General features: G+C 55.9%; 1 protein-coding gene across 1 annotated transcript in view; it reads right to left on the reverse strand.

Annotated features, from left to right (window-relative positions):
• The window catches only part of LOC133357719 (uncharacterized), a 62,415-nt gene that overhangs the window by 11,855 nt on the left and 25,510 nt on the right, over window positions 1-25,050 (reverse strand). The window contains exon 7 of the mRNA XM_061575814.1: window positions 8,543-8,589. Within this exon, the coding sequence (XP_061431798.1) occupies window positions 8,543-8,589 (47 nt within the window). The remainder of the gene's footprint in view (window positions 1-8,542; window positions 8,590-25,050) is intronic.

Raw genomic sequence — 25,050 nt, forward strand, 5'->3', positions numbered from 1 at the left:
AGAGAGACATGCAAACTCCAAGTATACAGCGGGCATCAAAGTCAGGATCGAACCGACGACCTCCTGCATACCAGGCGAGGTAGTTAACATCTCACCACGGGGAGAGAGAGAGAGACACACAAACTCCAAGTATACAGCAGGCATCAGGGTCGGGATCGAACCCACGACCTCCTGTAGACCAGGAGAGGTAGTTAACATCTCCTAGCCACCGCGGCGACGATGTGATAATGGCCAGGGTAGCAAAACACGGTGGGGGGGGGGGGGGGAATGGGTGCTGGGCTGGACTTGGGCTAGGGAGGAGAGCCCCACTCCTAATCGCTCCCAAGAGATGTAGGTACGAGAGAGAGGAGAGAGGGGGGAGAGAGCGGGATAGGAGAGAGAGCGGGAAGACAGGAGAGAGGGGTGGGTCGGAGAGAGAGGGGGATAGGAGTGAGGAGAGGGGAGCGAGAGGGGTGGATAGGAGAGAGAGGGGTGGATATGAGAGAGGGGTGGATAGGAGAGAGAGGAGAGAGCGGAGAGAGAGCGGGATAGGAGAGAGAGGGGGGGATAGGAGAGAGCGAGAGATGATAGAGAGGGGAGGACAGGACAGGAGAGGGAGGGGTGGATAGGAGAGAGGGGTGGATAGCAGAGGTCGCAAACGGGTTTTGATTCCTTACTCCTCGTACCCGTACCCGGCCGCACCAGGGTCGCAAACGGGTACCCGTACCCAGCCAGGTACGGGTAGCCGGGTATCGGGTAGGGTACGGGTATCGGGTACCCGATTGCGACCTCTGGTGGATAGGAGAGGGAGGGGTGGATAGGAGAGAGGAGAGGGGAGCGAGAGAGGTGGATAGGAGAGAGGGGTGGATAGGAGAGAGGGGTGGATAGGAGAGAGAGATAGGAGGGAGGAGAGGGGAGCGAGAGGGGTGGATAGGAGAGAGGGGTGGATAGGAGAGAGAGATAGGAGGGAGGAGAGGGGAGCGAGAGGGGTGGATAGGAGAGACAGGGGTGGATAGGAGAGAGGAGAGAGAGAAGAGAGAGACAGAAGAAGATGAGGGGGAGAGAGGAGAGGGTCAGGGTGGGAGGAGGGAGGAGAGTGAAACTTTTTCAAACTCTGATAATCAAGAGAGTGCGTGGGGAGAGAGGCGGGGGCGAGCGAGAGAGCGAGCGAGTAGGGGGAGAGAGAGAGAGGGGGGAAGGGCGAGAGAGAAAGAACACAAACCATTACAATTTGTGAGAAGGGACCGGCGTTGATAATTGAATTACCAAACTGAGATAGCAGGAGGAGGGAATTAAGTGGCGTTGCGCTGCATGGCTCCGGAATGGGCCCGGAGTTCTAGCCCGTCACCGCAGCTCCTGCTAGCGCTCGCTCTCCTAGCGAGGCTGAGGGTGCTAGTGGGGGGGAAGGGGGGCTGTAGGGGGGGGGGGCTGTGGGGGGGGGCGGCTGATAGCGACGCCCGTGGAGTCGATGCCGTGAAGGGCAGAACTCGGAGTGTGAAGTTGAGCTGCTCGTTGATTATTAATTAGCAGACTGAGATAGGAGGGATGGAGGAGGTGGTGGTGGTGATGATGATGGAGATGGTAATGATGGTGGAGGAGGGATGGAGATGTTGATGATGGCGCTGGTGAGATGATGAAGGAGATGGTGATGATGGTGGAGAGATGGAGGAGATGGTGATGGAGTTGGTGATGATGAAGGAGATGGTGATGGAGTTGGTGATGATGAAGGAGGAAATGGTGATGGTGGAGGGATGGAGGAAGAGGAGATGGTGATGATGATGGTAATGAGACATATACCGATGTTGACGATGATGGCGATGAAGCTAATGATAGTGATGATGATGGTGATGATAGTGATGATGATGATGAAGCTAATGATAGTGATGATGATGATGAAGCTAATGATAGTGATGATGATGATGAAGCTAATGATAGTGATGATGATGATGAAGCTAATGATAGTGATGATGATGATGAAGGTAATGATAGTGATGATGATGATGAAGTAGTGATGATATGAAGGTAATGATAGTGATGATGATGATGAAGGTAATGATAGTGATGATGATGATGAAGGTAATGATAGTGATGATGATGATGAAGGTAATGATAGTGATGATGATGATGAAGGTAATGATAGTGATGATGATGATGAAGGTAATGATAGTGATGATGATGATGAAGGTAATGATAGTGATGATGATGATGAAGGTAATGATAGTGATGATGATGATGAAGGTAATGATAGTGATGATGATGATGAAGGTAATGATAGTGATGATGATGATGAAGGTAATGATAGTGATGATGATGATGAAGGTAATGATAGTGATGATGATGATGAAGGTAATGATAGTGATGATGATGATGAAGGTAATGATAGTGATGATGATGATGAAGGTAATGATAGTGATGATGATGATGAAGGTAATGATAGTGATGATGATGATGAAGGTAATGATAGTGATGATGATGATGAAGGTAATGATAGTGATGATGATGATGAAGGTAATGATAGTGATGATGATGATGAAGGTAATGATAGTGATGATGATGATGAAGGTAATGATAGTGATGATGATGATGAAGGTAATGATAGTGATGATGATGATGAAGGTAATGATAGTGATGATGATGATGAAGGTAATGATAGTGATGATGATGATGAAGGTAATGATAGTGATGATGATGATGAAGGTAATGATAGTGATGATGATGATGAAGGTAATGATAGTGATGATGAAGGTAATGAGACATATAGTGATGATGATGAAGCTAATGATAGTGATGATGATGATGATGATGACGAGGAAGATGACGATGATGACGAGGCAAGTGACGATGGCAATGATGAAGGTTATGACGATGGCGGCATGTGCCTCGCACTACGAGCTCACTCCGGTGAAGATGAAGGAGACAGACACACAGAGAGAGAGAGATAGGGGAGGAGAGAGAGAGGAGAGAGATAACACGAGCCTCTGCACGACCGGCAGATGAGCTGTGAGCACGCAACGCACTCAGTGTGTCTCTGTCAATGTTGAGTGGTGGTGCAGCGGTTAGCGCGCTGCGTTACAAACCCAGGTCACGGCCAATGCAAGTGACAATTACACTGGTCAACAAAAAAAAAATTCTGGCCTGGACTTTTGCAGCTGTTCTAGACTAATTTCAGGGTGCCGATTCCAAATCTGATCTCAGATTTGCTCTATCACATCTCATTCTTATGCTATCGGCATACCCCATTTTCATTGATTTTACCCGAAATTAAATCTGTCACTTATGATTGCGAGCTGTTGCGAGTCAGTGACTGCTTTAGTGTTAAAATATGGTGCTGTAGTTTTAGGATAGTGTGTTTATAATATCATTTTATGTAGATATCCACATTTATTTAATATTTTTCTTCTGCAGTTTTTATTGAAAATGCAATATTTGATATCTCAAAAACCTGATGTGATAGACAAAAACTGATGCCAGATTTGGAATCAGCACCCCAAAATTACATTAAACCCGTTGGAATACCGTATTGCAGAAAAAGTGTGTTGACCAGTGTTATCTTAACCGGACCTGGGCTTCCCCTAGGTCGACTCGGCCTCAAATGAGTACCTAAGTGCGGTGAGTAAACATCGTCGCTAGGGAGACAAAGGCGGCCGGGCGTGGTGCTGGCCACCCACCCCCTCGTGTACTGCGTAGGCCTTCATAGGTGCTCGCTAACAGCACTTGCCCCAACAGTCTGTCAAGGCTACACGGGGGATATTTATCTTTATTTAATGTCTGTCAATGTGGAGTGGTGGTGCAGTGGTTAGCACGCCGCGCTATGAACCTGGCGACCCGCGTTCGATTCCCGCTCACGGCCAACACCAGTGACGATTATCTGAACCGGTCCCGGGCCTCCCCTAGGTCGACTCGGCCTCAAATGAGTACCTGGTGCGGTATGTAAACATCGCCACTGGGGAGACAAAGGCAGCCGGGCGTGGTGCTGGCCCACCCACCCCCTCGTGTGCCGTTCCGGCCTTCACAGGTGCTCGCTAACAGCACTTGCCCCTACAGTCTGTTAAGGCTACACGGGGGATCTTTATCTTTGCGTGTGTGCGTGATAGCGTGCGCCTAATTAAATGCGTCTGATGTGCAAAAAGGAGTGGCGCCGACGCTAAGGGTATTTGACAGCGCGGGAAAGCTACGTGTGGTTTGTGCGCGTGCAGGCGAGTGGACGTGTGAATGCGTTATCAAGAGCGGAGGCGCTGCAGTCGGCGCCGAGAACCCGGCGAACCCGGCGATGATTTTTTGGCCGATCGGCACGGGCCAATAATTTGGACATACGCCCACTGATTAGAATCGATTAGAATCGATTAGAATCGGTGGGTGGGTGAACCGATCTAACCCCCCCCCCCCCCCCTAAGTTGCGGTGTGCAAGCGTCATCATCATCACCATCACTATCAGCATCACTACCATCACCATCAATACCATCACAATCACCATCACTATCAGCATCACTAGCATCACAATCACCATCACTAGCATCCTCAACACTACCATCACAATCACCATCGCTGCCATCGTCAACAGTTACCATCACTATCAGCACCACTACCATCACCATCACTACCATCCTCAACACTACCATCACCATCACAATCACCATCACTATCATGCTCAGCATCACCATCACTATCAGCATCATCTGTAAGGCTAATGTCGCGATCACGACCATCCTTAACACAACCATCACTACCATCCTCAACCCAACCATCAATCACCATCACTACCGTCCTCAACACTACAATCACAATCACCATCACGACCATCACAATCACTACCATCACAATCACTATGAGATGACTACTGGCAGATGCACCACCTGTGCCCCCCTACTGTGCCAGGCTAGGTGCAGGAGGTCACAGGACAGACCCAGTAGGTGCCACGGGTTGACCGACTGAGATTACTACTGGCATACGCACCACCTGTGCCCCCTACTGTGCCAGGCTAGGTGCAGGAGGAAACGGGACAAACCCAGCAGGTGCCACGGGTTGACCGACTGTGATGACTACTGGCAGATGCACCACCTGTGCCTGCTACTGTGCCAACAATAACATTCCTACCACCACCACAACCGACGCCACCACCACCACCACAACCTCCCCCGCCACTACCTCCCATGCACTGCACAGCACTGCACACACCATTAGCTTCATGCTACCGTGTAATGTCCTTAATTTCTTTTAAACAAGTTCAAATCAAATCTCATCGTCTGCAACACAAAACACAAAGATCCCCCGTGTAGCCTTAATAAGACTGTAGGGGCAAGTGCTGTTTGCGAGTAGCGGCACCTATGAAGGCCGGCACGGCACACGAGGGGGTGGGTGGGTGGCCAGCACCACGCCCGACCGCCTTTGTCTCCCCAGTTGCGATGTTTGCACACTGCACCAGGTACTCATTTGAGGCTGAGTCGACCTAGGGAAGGCTCAGGACCGGTTCGGATCATCGTGGCCGTGAGCGGGAATCGAACTCGGGTCTCTGGCGGGTTCGTAGCGCTAACCGCTGCACTCCCACTCCCCACACATTTATAAATACACAAATACAAACAAAGACCCCCCGTGTAGCCTTAACAGACTGTAGGGGCAAGTGCTGTTAGCGAGCACCTATGAAGGCCGGCACGGCACACGAGGGGGTGGGTGGCCAGCACCACGCCCGGCCGCCTTTGTCTCCCCAGTGGCGATGTTTACACACCGCACCAGGTACTCATTTGAGGCTGAGTCGACCTAGGGGAGGCCCGGGACCGGTTCAGATAATCGTCACCGGTGTTGGCCACGGGAATCGAACCCGTGTCGCCGGGTTCATAGCGCAGCGCGCTAACCGCTCCACCACCGCTCCCCACAACACATACACGTGCACACACAGACACACACGCACCAGCGTGGAACTATTCACAAAACCGCTACACAGGAGAGCGGCTCCTAATTTATTTACAAATTGGTGCTTGCAGAGGATGGGGGGAGGGGGGGTGTGTGGAGGTGGAGGGGTCGTGCAGGAGGAGGAGGGAGGGAGGGGAAGAGGGGGATGGGGAGGAGATGCGGGGGGGGGGGGCATGCCGCATGATGGTGCAGCGGTCAGCGTGGCGCTACCGGCAAAGACCCGAGTTCCATCCCCGCCCGCGGCCACCCGCCAGCGACGATTATCTGAACCGGAACCGGGCCACCCCTAGGTCGACTCGGCCTCAAAAAACGAGCCGCCACCGCCGGGGGGAGAGAGACAAAGACGGGCGGGCGGGGCGCTGACCACCCACCCCTACCCCCACGTGACACGCTGCTACTCCGGCTAACGGCACTTGTCCCCCAGTCTGTGAGGCTACACGAGGGGGGGGAAAGCTTTGTCTTTGGTGGCGGCTGCGCACGCGTCACGACCCGTTATCTCCTTCCAGTGCGGGGCGCAAATAACAACAACGGGCGGCGGCTTAATAGCGCAGCGCTGCCGCTCATTAGACGCCGCGCCAAGGGAGAGAGAGCGCAGGAGGGGGAGAGAGCGGTGGAAAGAGCGGTGGAGAGAGCGGCGGAGAGGGAGAGAGCACAGAGAGAGAGAGCAGAGGAGAGACAGCAGAGGAGAGAGAGAGAGCAGAGGAGAGCAGGGGGAGAGAGCGGTGGAGAGAGATGGGGGAGAGAGAGCGGAGGAGAGCGCGGTGGAGAGAGCGGCAGGGAGAGCGAGATGTGGGAGAGAGATGGGGGAGAGGGAGCAGAGAGATGGGGGAGAGAGATGGGGGAGAGAGATGGGGGAGAGAGATGGGGGAGAGAGAGCGGAGAGAGAGATGGGGGAGAGAGATGGGGGAGAGAGATGGGGGAGAGAGATGGGGGAGAGGGAGCGGAGAGAGAGATGGGGGAGAGAGATGGGGGAGAGAGATGGGGGAGAGAGATGGGGGAGAGGGAGCGGAGAGAGAGATGGGGGAGAGAGATGGGGGAGAGAGATGGGGGAGAGAGATGGGGGAGAGGGAGCGGAGAGAGAGGTGGGGGAGAGAGATGGGGGAGAGAGATGGGGGAGAGGGAGCGGAGAGAGAGATGGGGAGAGAGATGGGGAGAGAGATGGGGGAGAGGAGCGAGATGGGGGAGAGAGATGGGGAGAGAGAGGGAGCGGATGAGAGAGATGGGGGAGAGAGATGGGGAGAGAGGGGGAGAGGGCGGGAGAGTAGAGATGGGGCGAGAGAGATGGGGAGAGAGAGCGGAGAGAGAGATGGGGAGAGAGATGGGGAGAGAGCTGGGGGAGAAGAGATGGGGAGAGAGCTGGGGGAGAGAGATGGGGGAGAGAGATGGGGGAGAGAGATGGGGGGAGGAGAGATGGGGGAGAGAGATGGGGGAGAGAGATGGGGGAGAGAGAGCGGAGAGAGAGATGGGGGAGAGAGATGGGGGAGAGAGGATGGGGGAGCGAGATGGGGAGAGGACGATGGGGGAGAGAGATGGGGGAGAGAGATGGGGGAGAGAGATGGGGGAGGAGGGAGCGGAGAGCGAGATGGGGAGAGCGATGGGGGAGAGAGAGGAGAGAGATGGGGAGAGAGATGGGGGGAGAGAAGATGGGGGAGAGAGAGGGGGAGAGAGATGGGGGAGAGAGGGAGCGGAGAGAGAGATGGGGGAGAGAGGGGGGAGAGAGATGAGGGAGAGGAGCGGAGAGAGAGATGGGGAGAGAGATGGGGGAGAGGGAGGGAAGAGAGATGGGGGAGAGAGCGGCAGAAGGAGATGGGAAAGAAAGCGGCAGAGAGCGCGTAGAGAGAGATGGGGGAAAGAGAGAGCGTAGAGAGAGCGAGATGGGGGAGAGAGAACGGCGGAGAGAGATGGGGGAGAGAGATGGGGGAGTGGGAGGGGGACGGTAGGGGAACGAGGGCTCTCGCGACGCGGCGGAGGGAGATATTCGGAGCAATTTGGAGCGACGCCTTTGTGTGGTCGCTAGTCCGTTGTTGTGCAGCGCGCGTCGGAAACGGCGTTTGTGAAGATTTAATTTTACTGGGTTTGGTTCGGGAGGTCGCGAGACACCGAGCCGCTAAGGCTGAGAGCCTGGGTTCAAGCCCTGGGTCTGGGTGTGTCTGTGTGTCTCTCTCTGTGGGTTCATAATGGCTGTGTCAGATACACCGAGCGAGAGCCTGGGTTCAAGCCCTGGGTCTGGGTGTGTCTGTGTGTGTCTCTCTCTGTGGGTTCATAATGGCTGTGTCAGATACACCGAGCGAGAGCCTGGGTTCGAGCCCTGGGTCTGGGTGTGTCTCTCTCTCTCTGCGGGTTCATAATGGCTGTGTCACATGCACCTCGTGAGAGCCTGGGTTTGAGCCTCCCTCAGGGAGGTTCATAATGGCCACGTCAGAGATATTAAAGCCAGCGCACTGCTGTAGAATCCACCAACCCACTCGCCCACCCACCCACTCACTAACCAACCAACCCACCCACCAACCAAACCCACTCACTTCGCCCACCGACGTCAACGCGACCTAACTAAGCGACTCGCACAGCAGCCTGCTCATGCACGCACGGGTGACCCAGCAGAGCGTGGGTGGGTGCGTTCATACGTGTGCGCGTACGTGTGTGTGCGCGTACGTACGTGCACCGGCGGGCGGGCACCGGTGACCCCAGCGGCGTAAGCGCAAGCTGGATTTATCGGCAAAGGGGGTGGCGCCAGAGGTCGCAACCGGGTACCCGATACCCGTACCCTACCCGATAGCCGGCTACCCGTACCCAGCCGGGTACGGGTAGCCGGGTATCGGGTGAGTAACTGTTTGTCACTCATTTCCCAACGTCTTGTCTCTTCTCACAATTCAAGTTCCTAGAATCAACCCACCCGCGCCTGCAAGCATGGCTTCATCCCAGAGGTCGCAATCAGGTACCCGTATCCGGCCGGGTACGGGTAGGGTACGGGTACGGCCGGGTACGTCCACCCGTTTGCGACCCTGGTGCGGCCGGGTACGGGTACGGGTAGGCCGTGAGTCACTGGTGAGTAACTGTTTGTCACTCATTTCGGGTAGGGTACGGGTAGGGGTAGGGAACGGGTACCCGTTTACGACCCTGGTGCGGCCGGGTACGGGTACGGGTAGGCCGTGAGTCACTGGTGAGTAACTGTTTGTCACTCATTTCGGGTAGGGTACGGGTAGGGGTAGGGAACGGCTACCCGTACCCGGCCGGGTACGGGTACGGGTACCCGTTTGCGACCCTGGTGCGGCCGGGTACGGGTACGAGGGGTAAGGAATCAAAACCCGTTTGCGACCTCTGGGTGGCGAGCGACGCGGCCGGCGTTGGGAGGGCCCAAAGAGGTGTCAGCGGTTTTGTTGGCGACGCGTCCATGACTTTGGGAGTCTCCGCGGCAGCTGCGGAGGGCGCTTTGGGCGAGCTGAGCGCGCGGTTTATGACGCGTGAAACATCGCAGGCCCACCGCTCAAATCAACCGCCGCCGCCACCGTCGCTACCACCGCCACTAACACCACCACCACTAATAACCCTTGCCAAAACCATCACCACCACCATCGCCGCCACTCACACCACCACCATTACCACCGCCGCTATCACTACCACCGCCACTAACACCACCACCACTAATAACCCTTGCCACGACCATCACGACCACCATCACCGCCACTAACACCACCACCATTACTACCGCCGCTATCACTACCACTGCCACTAACACCACCATCACTAATAACCCTTGCCACAACCATCACGACCACCATCACTGCCACTCACACCACCACCATTACTACCGCCGCTATCACTACCACTGCCACTAACACCACCATCACTACCACTGCCACTAACACCACCATCACTAATAACCCTTGCCACAACCATCACGACCACCATCACTGCCACTCACACCACCACCATTATTACCGCCGCTATCACTACCACCGCCACTAACACCACCATCACTAATAACCCTTGCCACGACCATCACGACCACCATCACCGCCACTAACACCACCACCATTATTACCACCGCCGGTATCACTACCACTGCCACTAACATCACCGTCACTAACAACCCTTGCCACAACCATCACGACCACCATCACCGCCACTAACACCACCACCATTACTACCGCCGCTATCACTACCACTGCCACTAACACCACCATCACTAATAACACTGCCACAACCATCACGACCACCATCACCGCCACTTACACCACCACCATCACCACCATTACCACCGCCGCTATCACTACCACTGCCACTAACACCACCACCACTAACAACCCTTGCCACAACCATCACCACTATCACCATCACCACCACCGTCACGAACACCACAATGAATAACGCTGGCACGACCATTGCCACCATCACCATCACCACCATTACCACCGTCGCTATCACTACCACTGCCACTAACACCACCATCACTAATAACCCTTGCCACAACCATCACCACCACCGCCACTTACACCACCACCATCACCACCATTACCACCGCCGCTATCACTACCACTGCCACTAACACCACCACCACTAATAACACTGCCACAACCATCACCACTATCACCATCACCACAACCGCCGCGAACACCACAACGAATAACGCTGGCACGACCATCACCACCATCCCCATCACAGCCACTAACACCACCACAAATAACATTGCCACGATCATCACCACCATCACCACCATCCCCATCACAATCACTGCCACTAACACCACCACAAATAACATTGCCACGATCATCACCACGACCATCATCACCACCATCACCACGACCAACACTAATAACACTGCCAGACCATCATCTAATCACCCCTATCACCACCATCACCATCCCCACTAACCTCCGACGAATTCTACGGGAGCTGGCCCGGCAAAATTTGCCGAGTGGCGGCTTCCGAAGATTTCTACATCAAACTGGCAGGTCGGTCACCTTCTGAGGATTTCTTTGGAGGCTGGCCCCGCAACATTTGGTGAGTGGCAGCTTCTGAGGATTACTACGTGGAGTTGGCACAGCGAGAACCTCTGAGGATTTCTTTTGGAGCCGGCCCGGTAAGATTTGCTGAGGTGGGAGCTCCCGAGGATTTCCGAGGGCGGACGTGGTCACATTCGCAGCTTTCATGGGAGAGATTTCCCAAATTCGACCATCTGACATCGCGCTTTGCCAGATTTAATCACCGCATCAATCACGGCACTCGCACCTCCACCAAACGCCCCGCCGCCACCAGGAACACCGCCACCACTACAACCGCCATCACCGCATTGACAACGGCACCCACACCACCTCCACCACACCCCACCACCACCAGCAGCAGCAGCGACACCACCGTAACCGCCACCACAACATTACAGCACTCACACCTGAATCCCACATCACACCATCACCAGGAACACCACCACCACCATTACTTCCAAAGACAAAGATCCTCCCCCTATAAGCTTTAACCAGCTGTTGGAGCAAGTGCTGTTTGCGAGCACCTATAAAGGCCAGCACAGTGGACTCGCTTGAAGACCCGTAGACTCGCACAGAAACACTCACAGAGAGTCTTGTAGACTCAGACCCGTAGACTCACACAGAGACCCATTGACTCGCACAGAAACACTCACAGAGAGAGACTTGTAGACTCAAAGAGCCATAGACTCGCACAGAGACCCATTGACTCGCACAGAGACCCAATGACTCGCACAGAAACACACACTCACAGAGAGACTTGTAGACTCAAAGACCCGTAGACTCGCACAGAGACCCAATGACTCGCACAGAAACACACACTCACAGAGAGACTTGTAGACTCAAAGACCCGTAGACTCGCACAGAGACCCAATGACTCGCACAGAAACACACACTCACAGAGAGACTTGTAGACTCAAAGAGCCGTAGACTCGCACAGAGACCCATTGACTCGCACAGAAACACAATCACAGAGACTTGTAGACTCAAAGAGCCGTAGACTCACACAGAGACCCGAAGACCCACACAACCCACCGATAGACTCTCACAGAGAGACCCAGAGCCACAGAGACCCACAAACCGACAGAGACCCGTAGACCTGAGTTCATAATACGTAACAACGATGGCGACTACAACTATGACGGTGAGAATGATGACGATGATCACTGATGCCGACGACGACGATGACAACTACAACGACATCACTGAACAACGGTGAAGACCAGGACGATGGCTAAAGACGACAATAACGTTAACAATCACGACGCCAGAGTTGTGTTTTTTGTTTGTATTATGACTGCAGGTATTGTGGTCTATGCAAACATGACTCCTTGTAAAAAGGTGTCAGTTTTGTTGCCAGATAGAAGAGTAAAAAAACAATTATCATATTTTTACTGGCAAATGAGGTTCCAATGGTGTAAATGCTTACCCCGAGTTCTCATACTCTGATGGTGCATTGTCTTTGAGTTGTGCGCCTTTTGGCGTCATCTGGTCCAACACCATGTGAGACTAGGCTCTAAGGAAAGTTGTCTCGGGTGTGGACCAATCAACTTCAAGGACAGTGCATACATTATCAGAGTTGTGTTTTTTGTTTGCATTACGACTGCAGGTATTGTGGTCTATGCAAACATGACTCCTTGTAAAAAGGTGTCAGTTTTGTTGCCAGATAGAAGGGTAAAAAACCAATTATCATATTTTTTACTGGCCATTGAGATTCCAAAGGTGAATTACAACGCCGTCCGACCGCCACGTGAACTCAAGACCTTCCGACCCACGGCCCCCCCCCCGCCTCCCCAGCATACGCCACTCACACCCACGATCATCGCGAGCGGGACGGACGTGCGGAATATAACAATTACGGAGTGAATGAAAGAACGAAGCGGGGGGGGTGCGGTAAACCCCCAGGAATGACTGCGCGAGAATTATGATCGCGCGTGTCCCTTGCGGCAAAAGGCGGAGAAGCGCCGTGAGCGGCATTAGACGACATCTCACCTTCCCGCCGTTGACGATGTTGTTATTATTTTATTATCGCCATCAACGCAGGTGCGGAGTGGGAAAGGAGTCGCGGGGAGAGTGGAGGGGATGGAGGTCGCAAAAACGGGAGTTTTTGTGTCGTTATCCAAGCGGAAGGGTTTGTGTCGGAGGCACCGTGACGACAGAGAACCCTGGCTTCGAGACCTGAGCGTCTCTCTCTCTCAGAGGGTTCATAATGGCCTTGTTTAATGCTGGGTCAGCACTGCTGAGAATCCTGGGTTCGAGACCTGGGTCTGGGTGTCTCTCTCTCTCTCTCTCAGAGGGTTCATAATGGCTGTGTTAAACGCTGGGCCACAACTGCTGAGAATCCTGGGTTCGAGACCTGGGTCTGGGTGTCTCTCTCTCTCTCTCTCTCAGAGGGTTCATAATGGCCGTGTTAAACGCTGGGTCAGCACTGCTGAGAACCATGAGTTCGAGACCTGGGTCTGGGTTTATCTCTCTCTCTCTCGCAGAGGGTTCATAATGGCCGTGTCCGAGTCACCGAGAGGACAGCACTGAGATTACGACCCTCAGTCGAAGGTCTACATGTCTCTCTCAAGGGAGGACGTGGCTCATAACGGCCGTGTCAAAGACACTGAACCGGCAAGGATACGAGTTCGAGCCCCGACTGAGCGAAAATTTAACTTGGGCCACCGGGTTCGAAGACAAAGATCCCCTACATTGCTTAACAGACTGTTGGGGCAAGTGCTGTTAGCGAGCAGTACCTATGAAGGCCGGCACGGCACACGAGCGGGTTTGGGTGGGAGGCCAGCACCACACCCGGCCACCTTTGTGTCTCCCTATTGCTGATGTTTGTACACACCGCCCAGGTACTCATTTGAGGCCGGGTTGACCAGAGGTCGCAACCGGGTACCCGATACCCGTACCCTACCCGATACCCGGCTACCCGTACCCAGCCGGGTACGGGTAGCCGTTTGCGACCCTGGTGCGGCCGGGTACGGGTAGGCCGTGAGTGACTGGTGAGTCACCGTTTGTCACTCATTTCCCAACGTCGTCTCTTCTCACAATTCAAGTTCCTAGAATCAACCCACCCGCGCCTGCAACATGGCTTCATCCCAGAGGTCGCAATCGGGTACCCGATACCCGTACCGTACCCGTACCCAGCCGGGTACGGGTAGGGTACGGCCGGGTACGGGTACGGGTAGCCGTTTGCGACCCTGGTGCTGCCGGGTACGGGTACGGATAGACCGTGAGTCACTGGTGAGTCACCGTTTGTCACTCATTTCCCAACGTCTTGTCTCTTCTCACAATTCAAGTTCCTAGAATCAACCCACCCGCGCCTGCAACATGGCTTCATCCCAGAGGTCGGGTACGGGTAGGGTACGGGTATCGGGTACCCGTTTGCGACCCTGGTGCGGCCGGGTACGGGTAAGGAATCAAAACCCGTTTGCGACCTCTGGTGTTGACCGAGCGCCGAGTCGACACAGACACACGGACGAACGCACGGGACAGAGCACACGGGACAGGGCACGACCATTCCTGCTGGGCAGAGCGACTGGCAAGAGGCAGCCCGCATCCTCCCGGTAAAAACTAACGCTACAGGAGATGTCGGTACAACGGTGAGCAGAGTTCTGAGACAGAGGAGAAGCGTGGAAGTGGACGCGGAGGGGAGGGGGTGGGAGGTGAGGGGGAGGGTGTGAGGGGGGGGGGTGTGAGGGGGGTTAGGGAGGTGGGGAAGGGTCGAGGCGTGGACAGGAGCGTTGAAAGTTTAATGCGACGGGCGGGATCGAGCGTCAGCGGATATCGTCCCCGAGCGACGGAGCGAGCAGACGAGACGGACGTCGATAAGTTTGATTCCCGATCCGGGGTGGGAGCGGTGGTGGGGGGGGCGAGGGGTGGGGGGGGGGCGAGGGGTGGGGGGGGCGAGGGGGGTGAGTTAACGACTCGTGATGGCGGTGATGGTAGTGATGGCGGTGATGGTAGTGATGGCGGTGATGGTAATGATGGTCGTGATGGTGAGGAGCGGTAGTACAGCGGTTAGCGCGCCGCACGACAGCACACGAGGTGGTGGGTGGCCAGCACCACGCCCAGTCGCCTTTGTCTCCCCGGTGGCGATGTTCACACACCGCACCAGCTACTCATTTTAAGGCCGAGTTGACCTAGGGGAGGCCCAGGACCGGTTTAGATAATCGTCGCCGGTGTTGGTGGCCGTGAGCGGGAGTCGAACTCGGCTCGCCGGGTCTGTAGCGCTGTACCAACCCGCAAGCTCACCCCCCTGGTGCCAGGCCAGGTGCACTTGGAGGCCACGCGAAGTGTCGACGGCTTGCCGACAGACGCAAGTGCCGTGGGGTTGACCGACTGGGATGACCGAGATGACTGGGAAGGTGCGCCAGGATTTGCCCCCCGTTACTCTGCCAACTCACCCACCCCACCCACCCGTCTGCAGAGGTCGCAACCAATACCCGATACCCGTACCCTACCTGATACCCGTCTACCCGTACCGAGCCGGGTACGGGTACCCGTTTGCGACCCTGGTGCGGCCGGGTACGGGTAGCCGGGTAGACCGTGAGTCACTGGTGAGTCACCGTTTGTCACTCATTTCCCAACGTCTTGTCTCTTCTCACAATTCAAGTTCCTAGAATCAACCGACCCACGCCTGCAACATGGCTTCATCCCAGAGGTCGCAATCAGGTACCCGTTACCCGTACCCGGCCGGGTACGGGTACGGCCAGGTACCCGTTTGCGACCCTGGTGCGGCCGGGTACGGGTAAGGAATCGAAACCCGTTTGCAACCTCTGCCCCTCTAACCTCAAAAATATAATAAATAAATAATGGCTCGCGGGGGGGGAGGCACGGAACTCGGCATTGGGGAGACGCGCCGAGGATTTAGAATTTACGTCTCGTGTCACCGCTCCGAGCCCGTCCGCTACGATTAGCGCTGCCCATTACGCGTCTGTCGGCGTGCGGTGGCGGGCAGACGGGTAGTCGGGGGGGGGGGGGGGGGGGGGGCGACGTCGCTGTTTAATTAGCGCTGCCGGTGATGAGAAACGGGGACGACGCGGTCACAGCAGTGCTACACGCGTGCGCGTTAAGCCACGCTGGATGCGCGTGCGTGTGTTGAGCTTCTTCCGCACCGCACGTAGCCAACCGTGTCAATCGGAGGTGCGATTGTGAAAACAAGCCCCCTGTAAAATTCTAGATTTGAAGCTTTCGTGACTGCAAGGATTCATGCTGTTGGGTTTTTTCGGTAAAGTCACGTAGGGTAAAAAATAAAATTAAAAAATTTTAATTAATAAAAGTAATAATAGAAATAAAATAAAATAAACACGACGTTTCGGAGGCAACACAAGTCTCCGTCATCAGGTGGGACCGTCACAGCCAGATTTACTGTATCAAGGTAAAAACCACTCTGAACGTCAAGTAAGATTTCCTTAGCTCGAACGGGGCTCACGCTAAATAAACGGACTTCAGTAGCAGCACGGAAATTAGCAAAGTCCTTCAAATTTCGATTTAAAGCTTTCGTGACTGCAGGGATTCTACGTGACTTTACCGAAAGAACCAAGAAGATGAAAATTCCTTCAAGCGCCGTTTTTTTTTATTGTTCTCCAAGTTATTTTTGTTAATATGTACGCGTCTGGTCTTCTCCAGAGTGAGTCGCTAATAGCTGCGTAACGACACGGGAGAGCGTCATTCGTACGGGAACAACTCTGCCAGAGCCACCGTGACCCCACGTGACACACGGATGGACAGACAGATATCCCTAGGGGTGAGTCGCTACTAGCTGCGTAACGACACGGGAGAGCGTCATTCGTACAGGAACAACTCTACCAGAGCCACCGTGACCCCACGTGACACACGGACTGACAGACAAACATCTCTAGGGGTGAGTCACTACTACGGGAGAGCGTCATTCGTACAGGAACAACTCTGCCAGAGCTACCGTGACCCCATGTGACACACGGACTGACAGATATCTCTAGCGTGAGTGGCTAGTAGCTGCGTAACGACACAGGAGATCGTCATTCGTACGGGAACAACTCTGCCAGAGCCACCGTGACCCCACGTGACACACGGATGGACAGACAGACATCTCTAGGCGTGAGTCACTAATATCTGCGTAACGACACGCACACTCGTCACCAGTGGCGGTGGCAATCGAACCTCGGGTTTGCCGGAGGTCCATAGTGCAGCGCATCGCAAACCGCTGCGCCACCGCTCCCCACTACACCGCCACTACCAGCACAACCATTGCGGTCACTGGATGGACACGTGGGGGGGGGGGGGGGCGGGGGGGAAGGAGGGTCGATATCTCTCTGTTGTTGTGTTTCTGCTCGCATTGACCCGCCGACACAACGCCCGCCCAGCCGTCTAATCAATTAGTGTCTGCGAGCAGAGGTGAGGAGTGACAGGGTGAGGGGGTGGAGAGGGTGAGCGTGTGGGGTGACCCTCAATTAGTGGGGGCATGTCACTGCTCACTTGCACCATCTCACTCACTCACTCGCTCTCCAACTCGCCAAACTAACACCCGTTCATTCATTCGCCCGCTCACACACCTACCCAATCAGTCACTCACTCCATCTCTCGCCTCTCCGACTAACCCACCGAACACTCCCGCATACACCCATTCATTAATTCATCGACTCACTCACCAAGCCACTCAACCTATCCCACTCACTCACTTACACACCCACTGGGGAACGCCATCCACTCCCTTCGCTTACTTCGTTCACTCACCGGCCCACTCACCAGCCCACTCACCAACCCGCTCACCATCTCGCTCACCGGCCCACTCACCGGCCCGCTCACCGGCCCGCTCACCAACCCGCTCACCGGCCCGCTCACCGGCCCGCTCACCAACCCGCTCACCAACCCGCTCACCAACCCGCTCACCAACCCGCTCACCAACCCGCTCACCGGCCCGCTCACCGGCCCGCTCACCAGCCCGCTCACCGGCCCGCTCACCGGCCCGCTCACCGGCCCGCTCACCGGCCCGCTCACCGGCCCGCTCACCGGCCCGCTCACCGGCCCGCTCACCGGCCCCGCTCACCGGCCCGCTCACCGGCCCGCTCACCGGCCCACTCACCGGCCCACTCACCAACCCACTCACCAGCCCACTCACCAGCCCACTCACCAACCCACTCACCGACCCACTCACCGACCCACTCACCGACCCACTCACCAGACCCACTCACCGGCCAACTCACCGGCCCACTCACCGGCCCACTCACCGGCCCACATCACCGGCCCACTCACCGGCCCACTCACCGGCCCCATCACCGGCCCCACTCACCGGCCCACTCACCGGCCCACTCACCGGCCCACTCACCGGCCCACTCACCGGCCCACTCCCCGGCCCACTCACCGGCCCACTCACCGCCCCACTCACCGGCCCCACTCACCGGCCCACTCACCGGCCCACTCACCGGCCCACTCACCGGCCCACTCACCGGCCCACTCACCGGCCCACTCACCGGCCCACTCACCGGCCCACTCACCGGCCCACTCACCGGCCCACTCACCGGCCCACACCGGCCCACTCACCGGCCCACTCACCGGCCCACTCACCGCCCACTCACCGGCCACTCACCGGCCCACTCACCGGCCCACTCACCGGCCCACTCACCGGCCCACTCACCGGCCCACTCACCGGCCCACTCACCGGCCCACTCACCGGCCCACTCACCGGCCCACTCACCGGCCCACTCACCGGCCCACTCACCGGCCCACTCACCGGCCCACTCACCGGCCCACTCACCGGCCCACTCACCGGCCCACTCACCGGCCCACTCACCGGCCCACTCACCGGCCCACTCACCGGCCCACTCACCGGCCCACTCACCGGCCCACTCACCGGCCCACTCACCGGCCCACTCACCGGCCCCACTCACCGGCCCACTCACCGGCCCACTCACCGGCCCACTCACCGGCCCACTCACCGGCCCACTCACCGGCCCACTCACCGGCCCACTCACCGGCCCACTCACCGGCCCACTCACCGGCCCACTCACCGGCCCACTCACCGGCCCACTCACCGGCCCACTCACCAGCCCACTCACCGGCCCACTCACCGGCCCACTCACCGGCCCACTCACCGGACCCACTCACCAACCCACTCACCAGTCCCACTCACCAGCCCACTCACCAGTCCACTCACTGCCGCCACCTTTGAACGGCCTTCCCACAATCCCAAAGGGGATGTGGGAAGGGGTGGTGGTGTGGGGGGTAGGGGGGGTAACCCACAATGCACCGGTTACACCCCCCAATGAAATCAAAGTGGGAGGACTAATTAATGAATCTATATATCCGGCGTTATAAAAATGCGTATTATTAATTGGGTTGACTGCCCCTCGCACGATCACTTTCACTCACAGCCGGATGTGGATCTGACAGCCGAGCGCTGAGGAGAGGGAGGGCTGAAAGGAGGGAGAGAGGGGGGGAGGGAGAGATGGTGGGGGTAGTAGGAAGAGGGAAGGAGGGAGAGAGGGTGGGGGGGAGGGAGAGAGGGTGGGGGGGGTAGGAAGAGGGGGGGGAGGGAGAGAGGGTGGGGGGGGTAGTTGGAAGAGGGGGATCTGTAAGGTGGAAGTCGTTGATCACACGGCGATGATTTGGGTTTGATAACGGAGACCTCTGATAATAAATAAGCTTGTAAAAATGAGATAAAGGCGCAGCACTGCAAGTGCTCGTTCGTGCCGCTGCCGGCGGACACCACTCTCCCAAACAAAGATAAAGATCCTCCGTATAACCTTAACAGACTGTAGGGACAAGTGCTGTTAGCGAGCACCTATGAAGGCCGGAACGGCACACGAGGGGGTGGGTGGCCAGCACCACGCCCGACCGCCTTTGTCTCCCCAGTGGCGATGTTTACACACCGCACCAGGTACTCATTTAAGGCCGAGTCGACCTAGGGGAGGCCCAGGACCGGTTCAGATAATCGTCACTGGTGTTAGCCGTGAGCGGGAATCGAACCCGGGTCGCCAGGTTCATAGCACAGCGCGCTAACCGCTACACTACCGCTCCCCACAAACACACAGACACTAACAGACACACCCACAAACACACACAGACTGACACAGACTGACACACACAGACACTCTCACTCACACACACACAGACGAGCACCACTATTGATCGCTTGACCCCGATTAACACTTCGCTCTTACCGCCGCCCGTGACGGACGTCCGGTCCACCCCCACATCCACCGGGGGGGCGGGGGGGGGCTGGGGGGGGGGGTGTAGAGGGGGGGGAGCGGAGGACATCACCACCACGATATCACCCGGCAACCACATGGTACACCCGGTAACCACACAGTACACACAGTACACACAGTACACACAGCACACACGGCACACACGGCACACACGGCACACACGGCACACACAGTACACACGGCACACACAGTACACACGGCACACACACACAAAGATCCCCCATATAGCCTCAACACACTGTTGGGGCAAGCGCCGAAGGCCGGCACGGCACACAAGCCGGTAGAGGTGGCCAACACCACGCCCAGTCGCCTTTGTCTACCCGGTGGTGATGTTCACCACACATCGCACCAGGTACTCATTTGAGGCTGAGTCGACCTCGGGGAGGCCCAGGACCGGTTCGGATACTAGTCACCGGCGTTAGCCGTGAGCGGGAATCGAACGACGGGCGGCCCCTGGTAGGTTAGCAGCACAGCGCGGGAACCGTTACGCTACCAACTCCGCACACACACACACAGACCTCTCACAGAGATAACATTTCAATGTTATCTCCGTATATATAAAAGGAAGAGTTGTGATTATGCGTGTCTGTTCAAAATGTTTAGCGTAAATTTCGATTTAAAGCTATCGTGGCAGCAGGGATTCATCTTCGTGGTTCTTTCGGTAAAGTCACGTAGAAGGGAAATAATAAAATAATACAAATAAAACATAATAAAATACAATTCTCACGACGTTTCGGCCACAACGCAAGCAGCCGTCCTTCAGGTGAAGAACAGGTCTGTCGGAAAGACAGCGTACTTCTCGACATGCAACAAACTTGAAATTTGCCATGTGGGTACTTTCCAGACTGTACACCATGCAAACATTATTAAAATACACTTTTGTAAAAAAAAATTGTGGGGGAGGGGAGCTCAATAATGCGTATTTTTTGCACAGCAAGTGAGCTGTGACGTCACATCTGTCACGTGACCCGCGCACGTGGAAGCGTCACGCATTTTAGTGTAGTGGTCAGCGCTACGCCGCGCTACGAACCCGGCGACCCGAGTTCGATTCCCGCTCACGGCCACCACCGGTGACGAATATTTCAACCGCTCCTGGGCCTCCCCTATGTCGACTCAGCCTCAAAACGAGTAACCGCTGTGGTGTGTGAACATCGCCACTGGGGAGACAAAGGCGGCCGGACGCGGTGGATCCAAGTCCCGGGTCGTACAGCTAGTATACTCATATTTTAATTCCTATTTTCTAAATGTACATGCCATATTTAGATTTAAAGCTTTCGTGACTGCAGGGATTCGTATTCTTGGTTCTTTCGGTGAAGAACCGAGAATATATGTTACATTCATATTTTACATTTATATTATTTTATACGCAGTCTAGCGTTTTGCAGGCTCGGGAGGTAGCGGCAATTGCAGGCGCACGGGGAGCGAGAGTATGCCCAACTCTCCCTGCAACACGGTAGCAATGTGAGTGAGGGGCCATCTATTGAGTCCGTACGCATGGAGGGAGGGGGAGGTTAACACAAACGCGGTCGCTTACGTATGGGGGGTCTACTGACAACATATGCAAAGGAAACGGGGGGGGGGGGGGGGTAGAGCCTCGATAATAATTTATCTACATTCTACATTGGCCTTTAAAGTAGTTGGATAGGCCGGCGGTGGACTGTCTGTTTGCTTAAACACGTTAAAATTATTAATCTTTGATCGTCTTCTTGGTTCTTTTTCGGTAAAGTCACGTAGAAGGAAAATAATAAAATAAAAAAAATAAAACATAATAAAACAATTCTCACGTTTCGGCCACAACGCAAGCAGCCGTCCTCAGGTGGAGAACAGGTCTGTCGGGGAGACAGCGTCAGAAGACGGCTGCTTGCGTTGTGGCCGAAACGTCGTGAGAATTGTTTATTATTTTTATTATTTTATTATTTTCCTTCTACGTGACTTTACCGAAAGAACCAAGAAGATGAATCCCTGCAGTCACGAAAGCATTCAATAGAAATCTTTGATCGTTTCTGCGTGGACTAAATATCGGCCGTTCTATACGATTCAGGGGGGGGGGGGGGGTGCTTCAAGCGTATGTACGCAGGTGGGGGGTGAGGGGTCTAAAAAGTCCACGTGCGTACAGCGAGGGGGGGAGGGGTCCAGTTTTGACAGATTGTTGCTACCTACTAAATGCATGGCCCCTAACGGAGTGTTGGGGGTGGGGGGCGAGAAGTGGGGGCCAGGGGGGGGGGGCAGGGGGTGGGGGGGGGCGACGCTCAGAGCTGGTGCCTTGCAAAATGTAATTTAGCGTTCTTGCGGAAGGGGGGATTACTGACCAACCCTCATCATCATCCCTCATCCGATTCGCTCGCTGCTTCCATCTCTTTTCCCGCTCTCTCCGATCGCTCGCTCTCTCCGTGCGTCTGTGTGCATCTCGCTCCACCTCTCCGCCTCTCTCCCCGATCGCTCTCTGTCTGTCTGTGCCACTCTCTCGCTCTCTGTGCCTCTCTCTCTCTGTGCCTCTCTCTCTCCCCATCTCTGTGCCTCTCTCCCCATCGCTGTGCCTCTCTCTCCCCATCTCTCTGCCTCTCTCTCTGTGCCACTCTCCCGATCTCTCTCTGTGCCACTCTCTCTGTGCCACTCTCCATCTCTCTGCCTCTCTCCCCATCTCTCTGCCTCTCTCTCTGTGCCACTCTCCATCTCTCTGTGCCTCTCTCCCCATCTCTCTCTGTGCCACTCTCTCTGTGCCACTCTCCATCTCTCTGCCTCTCTCTCCCCATCTCTCCCTTCCATCTCCTACTCTCACTCCCCCCCCCCCCCCACCGCTTTTCTTTATCTCATCCCCCTCCCCCCCTCTCGCTCTCGAGTGATGGGCCCTGTGATTGGTGGCGTGGGGGTGCTGGCTGCGGTGGCTGCGGTGATGGCGGCGTTGCGGTCGTTACGGGAGTGGTGGCACGGCGGTTAGCGCACCGCACTACGACCCCGACAGAAAACCGAGTCAGATTCCCGCTCACGGCCAACACCAGCGACGATTATCCAAAGCGGTCCTGGGCCTCCCCCGCCGTTGTCTAAACATCGCCACCGCTACCGTCACCACCGCCCACTGTCGGGGCGATTGATAACACTGGTCACCACACTTTTTCTGGCAAAAGGTATTCCAACGGTCTTAAGGTAATTTTGGGGTGCCGATTCCAAATCTGGAATCAGTTTTTGTCTATCACATCAGGTTTTTGAGATATCAAATATTGCATTTTCAATCAAAACTGTCGAAAAGACAGAGTCTGAATGAATGTCTTTCCGACAGAACTGTTCTCCCACCTGAGGACGGCTGCTTGCGTTGTGGCCGAAACGTCGTGAGAAATATTTGACTATGTTTTATTTTTATTATTTTATTATTTCCATTCTACGTGACTTTACCGAAAGAACCAAGAAGACGGTTTTACTTTCCCCAAGCGGTTAACCAACCGGGGTGAGGCTAACCGCCACCAGGTTTAGGCCAAAGCAAATATATTTACAAGGGAAAGTAAATTAGCAGACGGGGCCCGACGTTGTGGTATTTACGGGCCCCTGGGAGCACCGGGCGAAGGGAAGGTGAGGGAGGTTAACGGGCTGCATCCCGCTATTTATACTCGGGATACATTATTAGGCCATTATTTTTGTTTGTGCGCAAGCGTGCGTCCGCGCGTGTGTGTGTGTGCACGTGTGTGTGCGTGCACGCGTGTGTGCGTGCGTGTGTGCGTGAGCGCGCACGCGTGTGTGCGTGTGTGTGCACGCGTGTGTGCGTGTGTGTGTGCTTGTGTGCATGCACGCGTGTGTGTGTGCGTGTGTGTGCGTGTGCGTGCGCGTGTGCGTGTTGCATGCGGGGAGCAGATGTGTAAAGGTGAGTGGCGCTACGAACCCACCGACCCGAGTTCGATTCCCACTCACAACAAGGTTAAACCGCTAACCATTTTCTCAACCGGTAAACGATTCTAGTGGAACGCGATGACCGCAAAGAACGCACCAATTGTACGAACCGCACGAGGGCAGGCCCAAGTCACTACGCGGTACGTCCGCGCCACTCGGCGCAACCGGTTTTTAGGGAGCGTCGTTCCCTGGGCAGCGTGGGTCAGAGGGTCGATTCAGGTGACGTTGGGCTTTTAATTACAGTCACGGGGGGGTGCTGGTGGAGAATGGGGGGGGGGGGGTGCAGGGTGGAGGGCCTACTAACGAACCATTCCAATCAGCGATAATTGGCTCAACGGAAGCGTCGATGGGAAATCGTTGGCCTAACGAGAGTGGCGGCGGCCGGGACGCGAGGCCGACCGGAGTCCGTTTCTCACGGCCGCCGTTAGCCCCCCACTCCCCCAGCCCCCAACCCCCCATCGCCCCCCGCTTCTAAGTGTCAATGTCTAGAGTGCGTGACGTTGATGGCGCACAACAAGATGGGAGCCAGTCAATGCGAGGCATTGAATTTGAGAGCCCGAGATGGCGGCGATGGCGGCGAGCGGAGTGACGAGCGGGATGAGTGAGTCATCGAGCTTGTGAGCAGGTGAGGAGGCGAGCGAGAAGGTGAGCGAGCGAGTGAGTGAGCGCTGAGCGAGTGAGCGGGCGAGAAGGTGAGCGAGTGAGTGAGCGAGCAAACGACAAGGGGAGCGAGCGAGGTGAGCGAGTGAGTGAGCGAGCAAACGACAAGGGGAGCGAGCGAGGTGAGCGAGCGAGTGAGAAGGTGAGCGAGCGAGAAGGTGAGCGCTGAGCGAGTGAGCGGGCGAGAAAGGGAGGTGAGCAGGTGAGAGAGTAAGCTAGCAGGTGAGCAAGTGAGCACGTAAGCGAGAAGGTGAGCGAGTGAGTGAGCGAGTAAGTGAGAAGGTGAGTGAGCGGGCGAGCGAGCAAGCAAGCGAGAAGGCGAGCGAGCGAGGTGAGCGAGCAAACGACGAGGCGAGTGAGTGAGCGAGTAAGCGACAAGGCGAGCGAGTCAGTGAGCGAGCGAGAAGGTGAGCGAGCCAGTGAGTAAACGAGCAGGTTAGCGACGGAGCGGGTGACGGAGTGGA

The sequence above is a fragment of the Lethenteron reissneri genome, chromosome 59 (assembly GCF_015708825.2).
Source record: "Lethenteron reissneri isolate LAM-NWPU_2019-01 chromosome 59, ASM1570882v1, whole genome shotgun sequence".
Taxonomy (NCBI): domain Eukaryota; kingdom Metazoa; phylum Chordata; class Hyperoartia; order Petromyzontiformes; family Petromyzontidae; genus Lethenteron; species Lethenteron reissneri.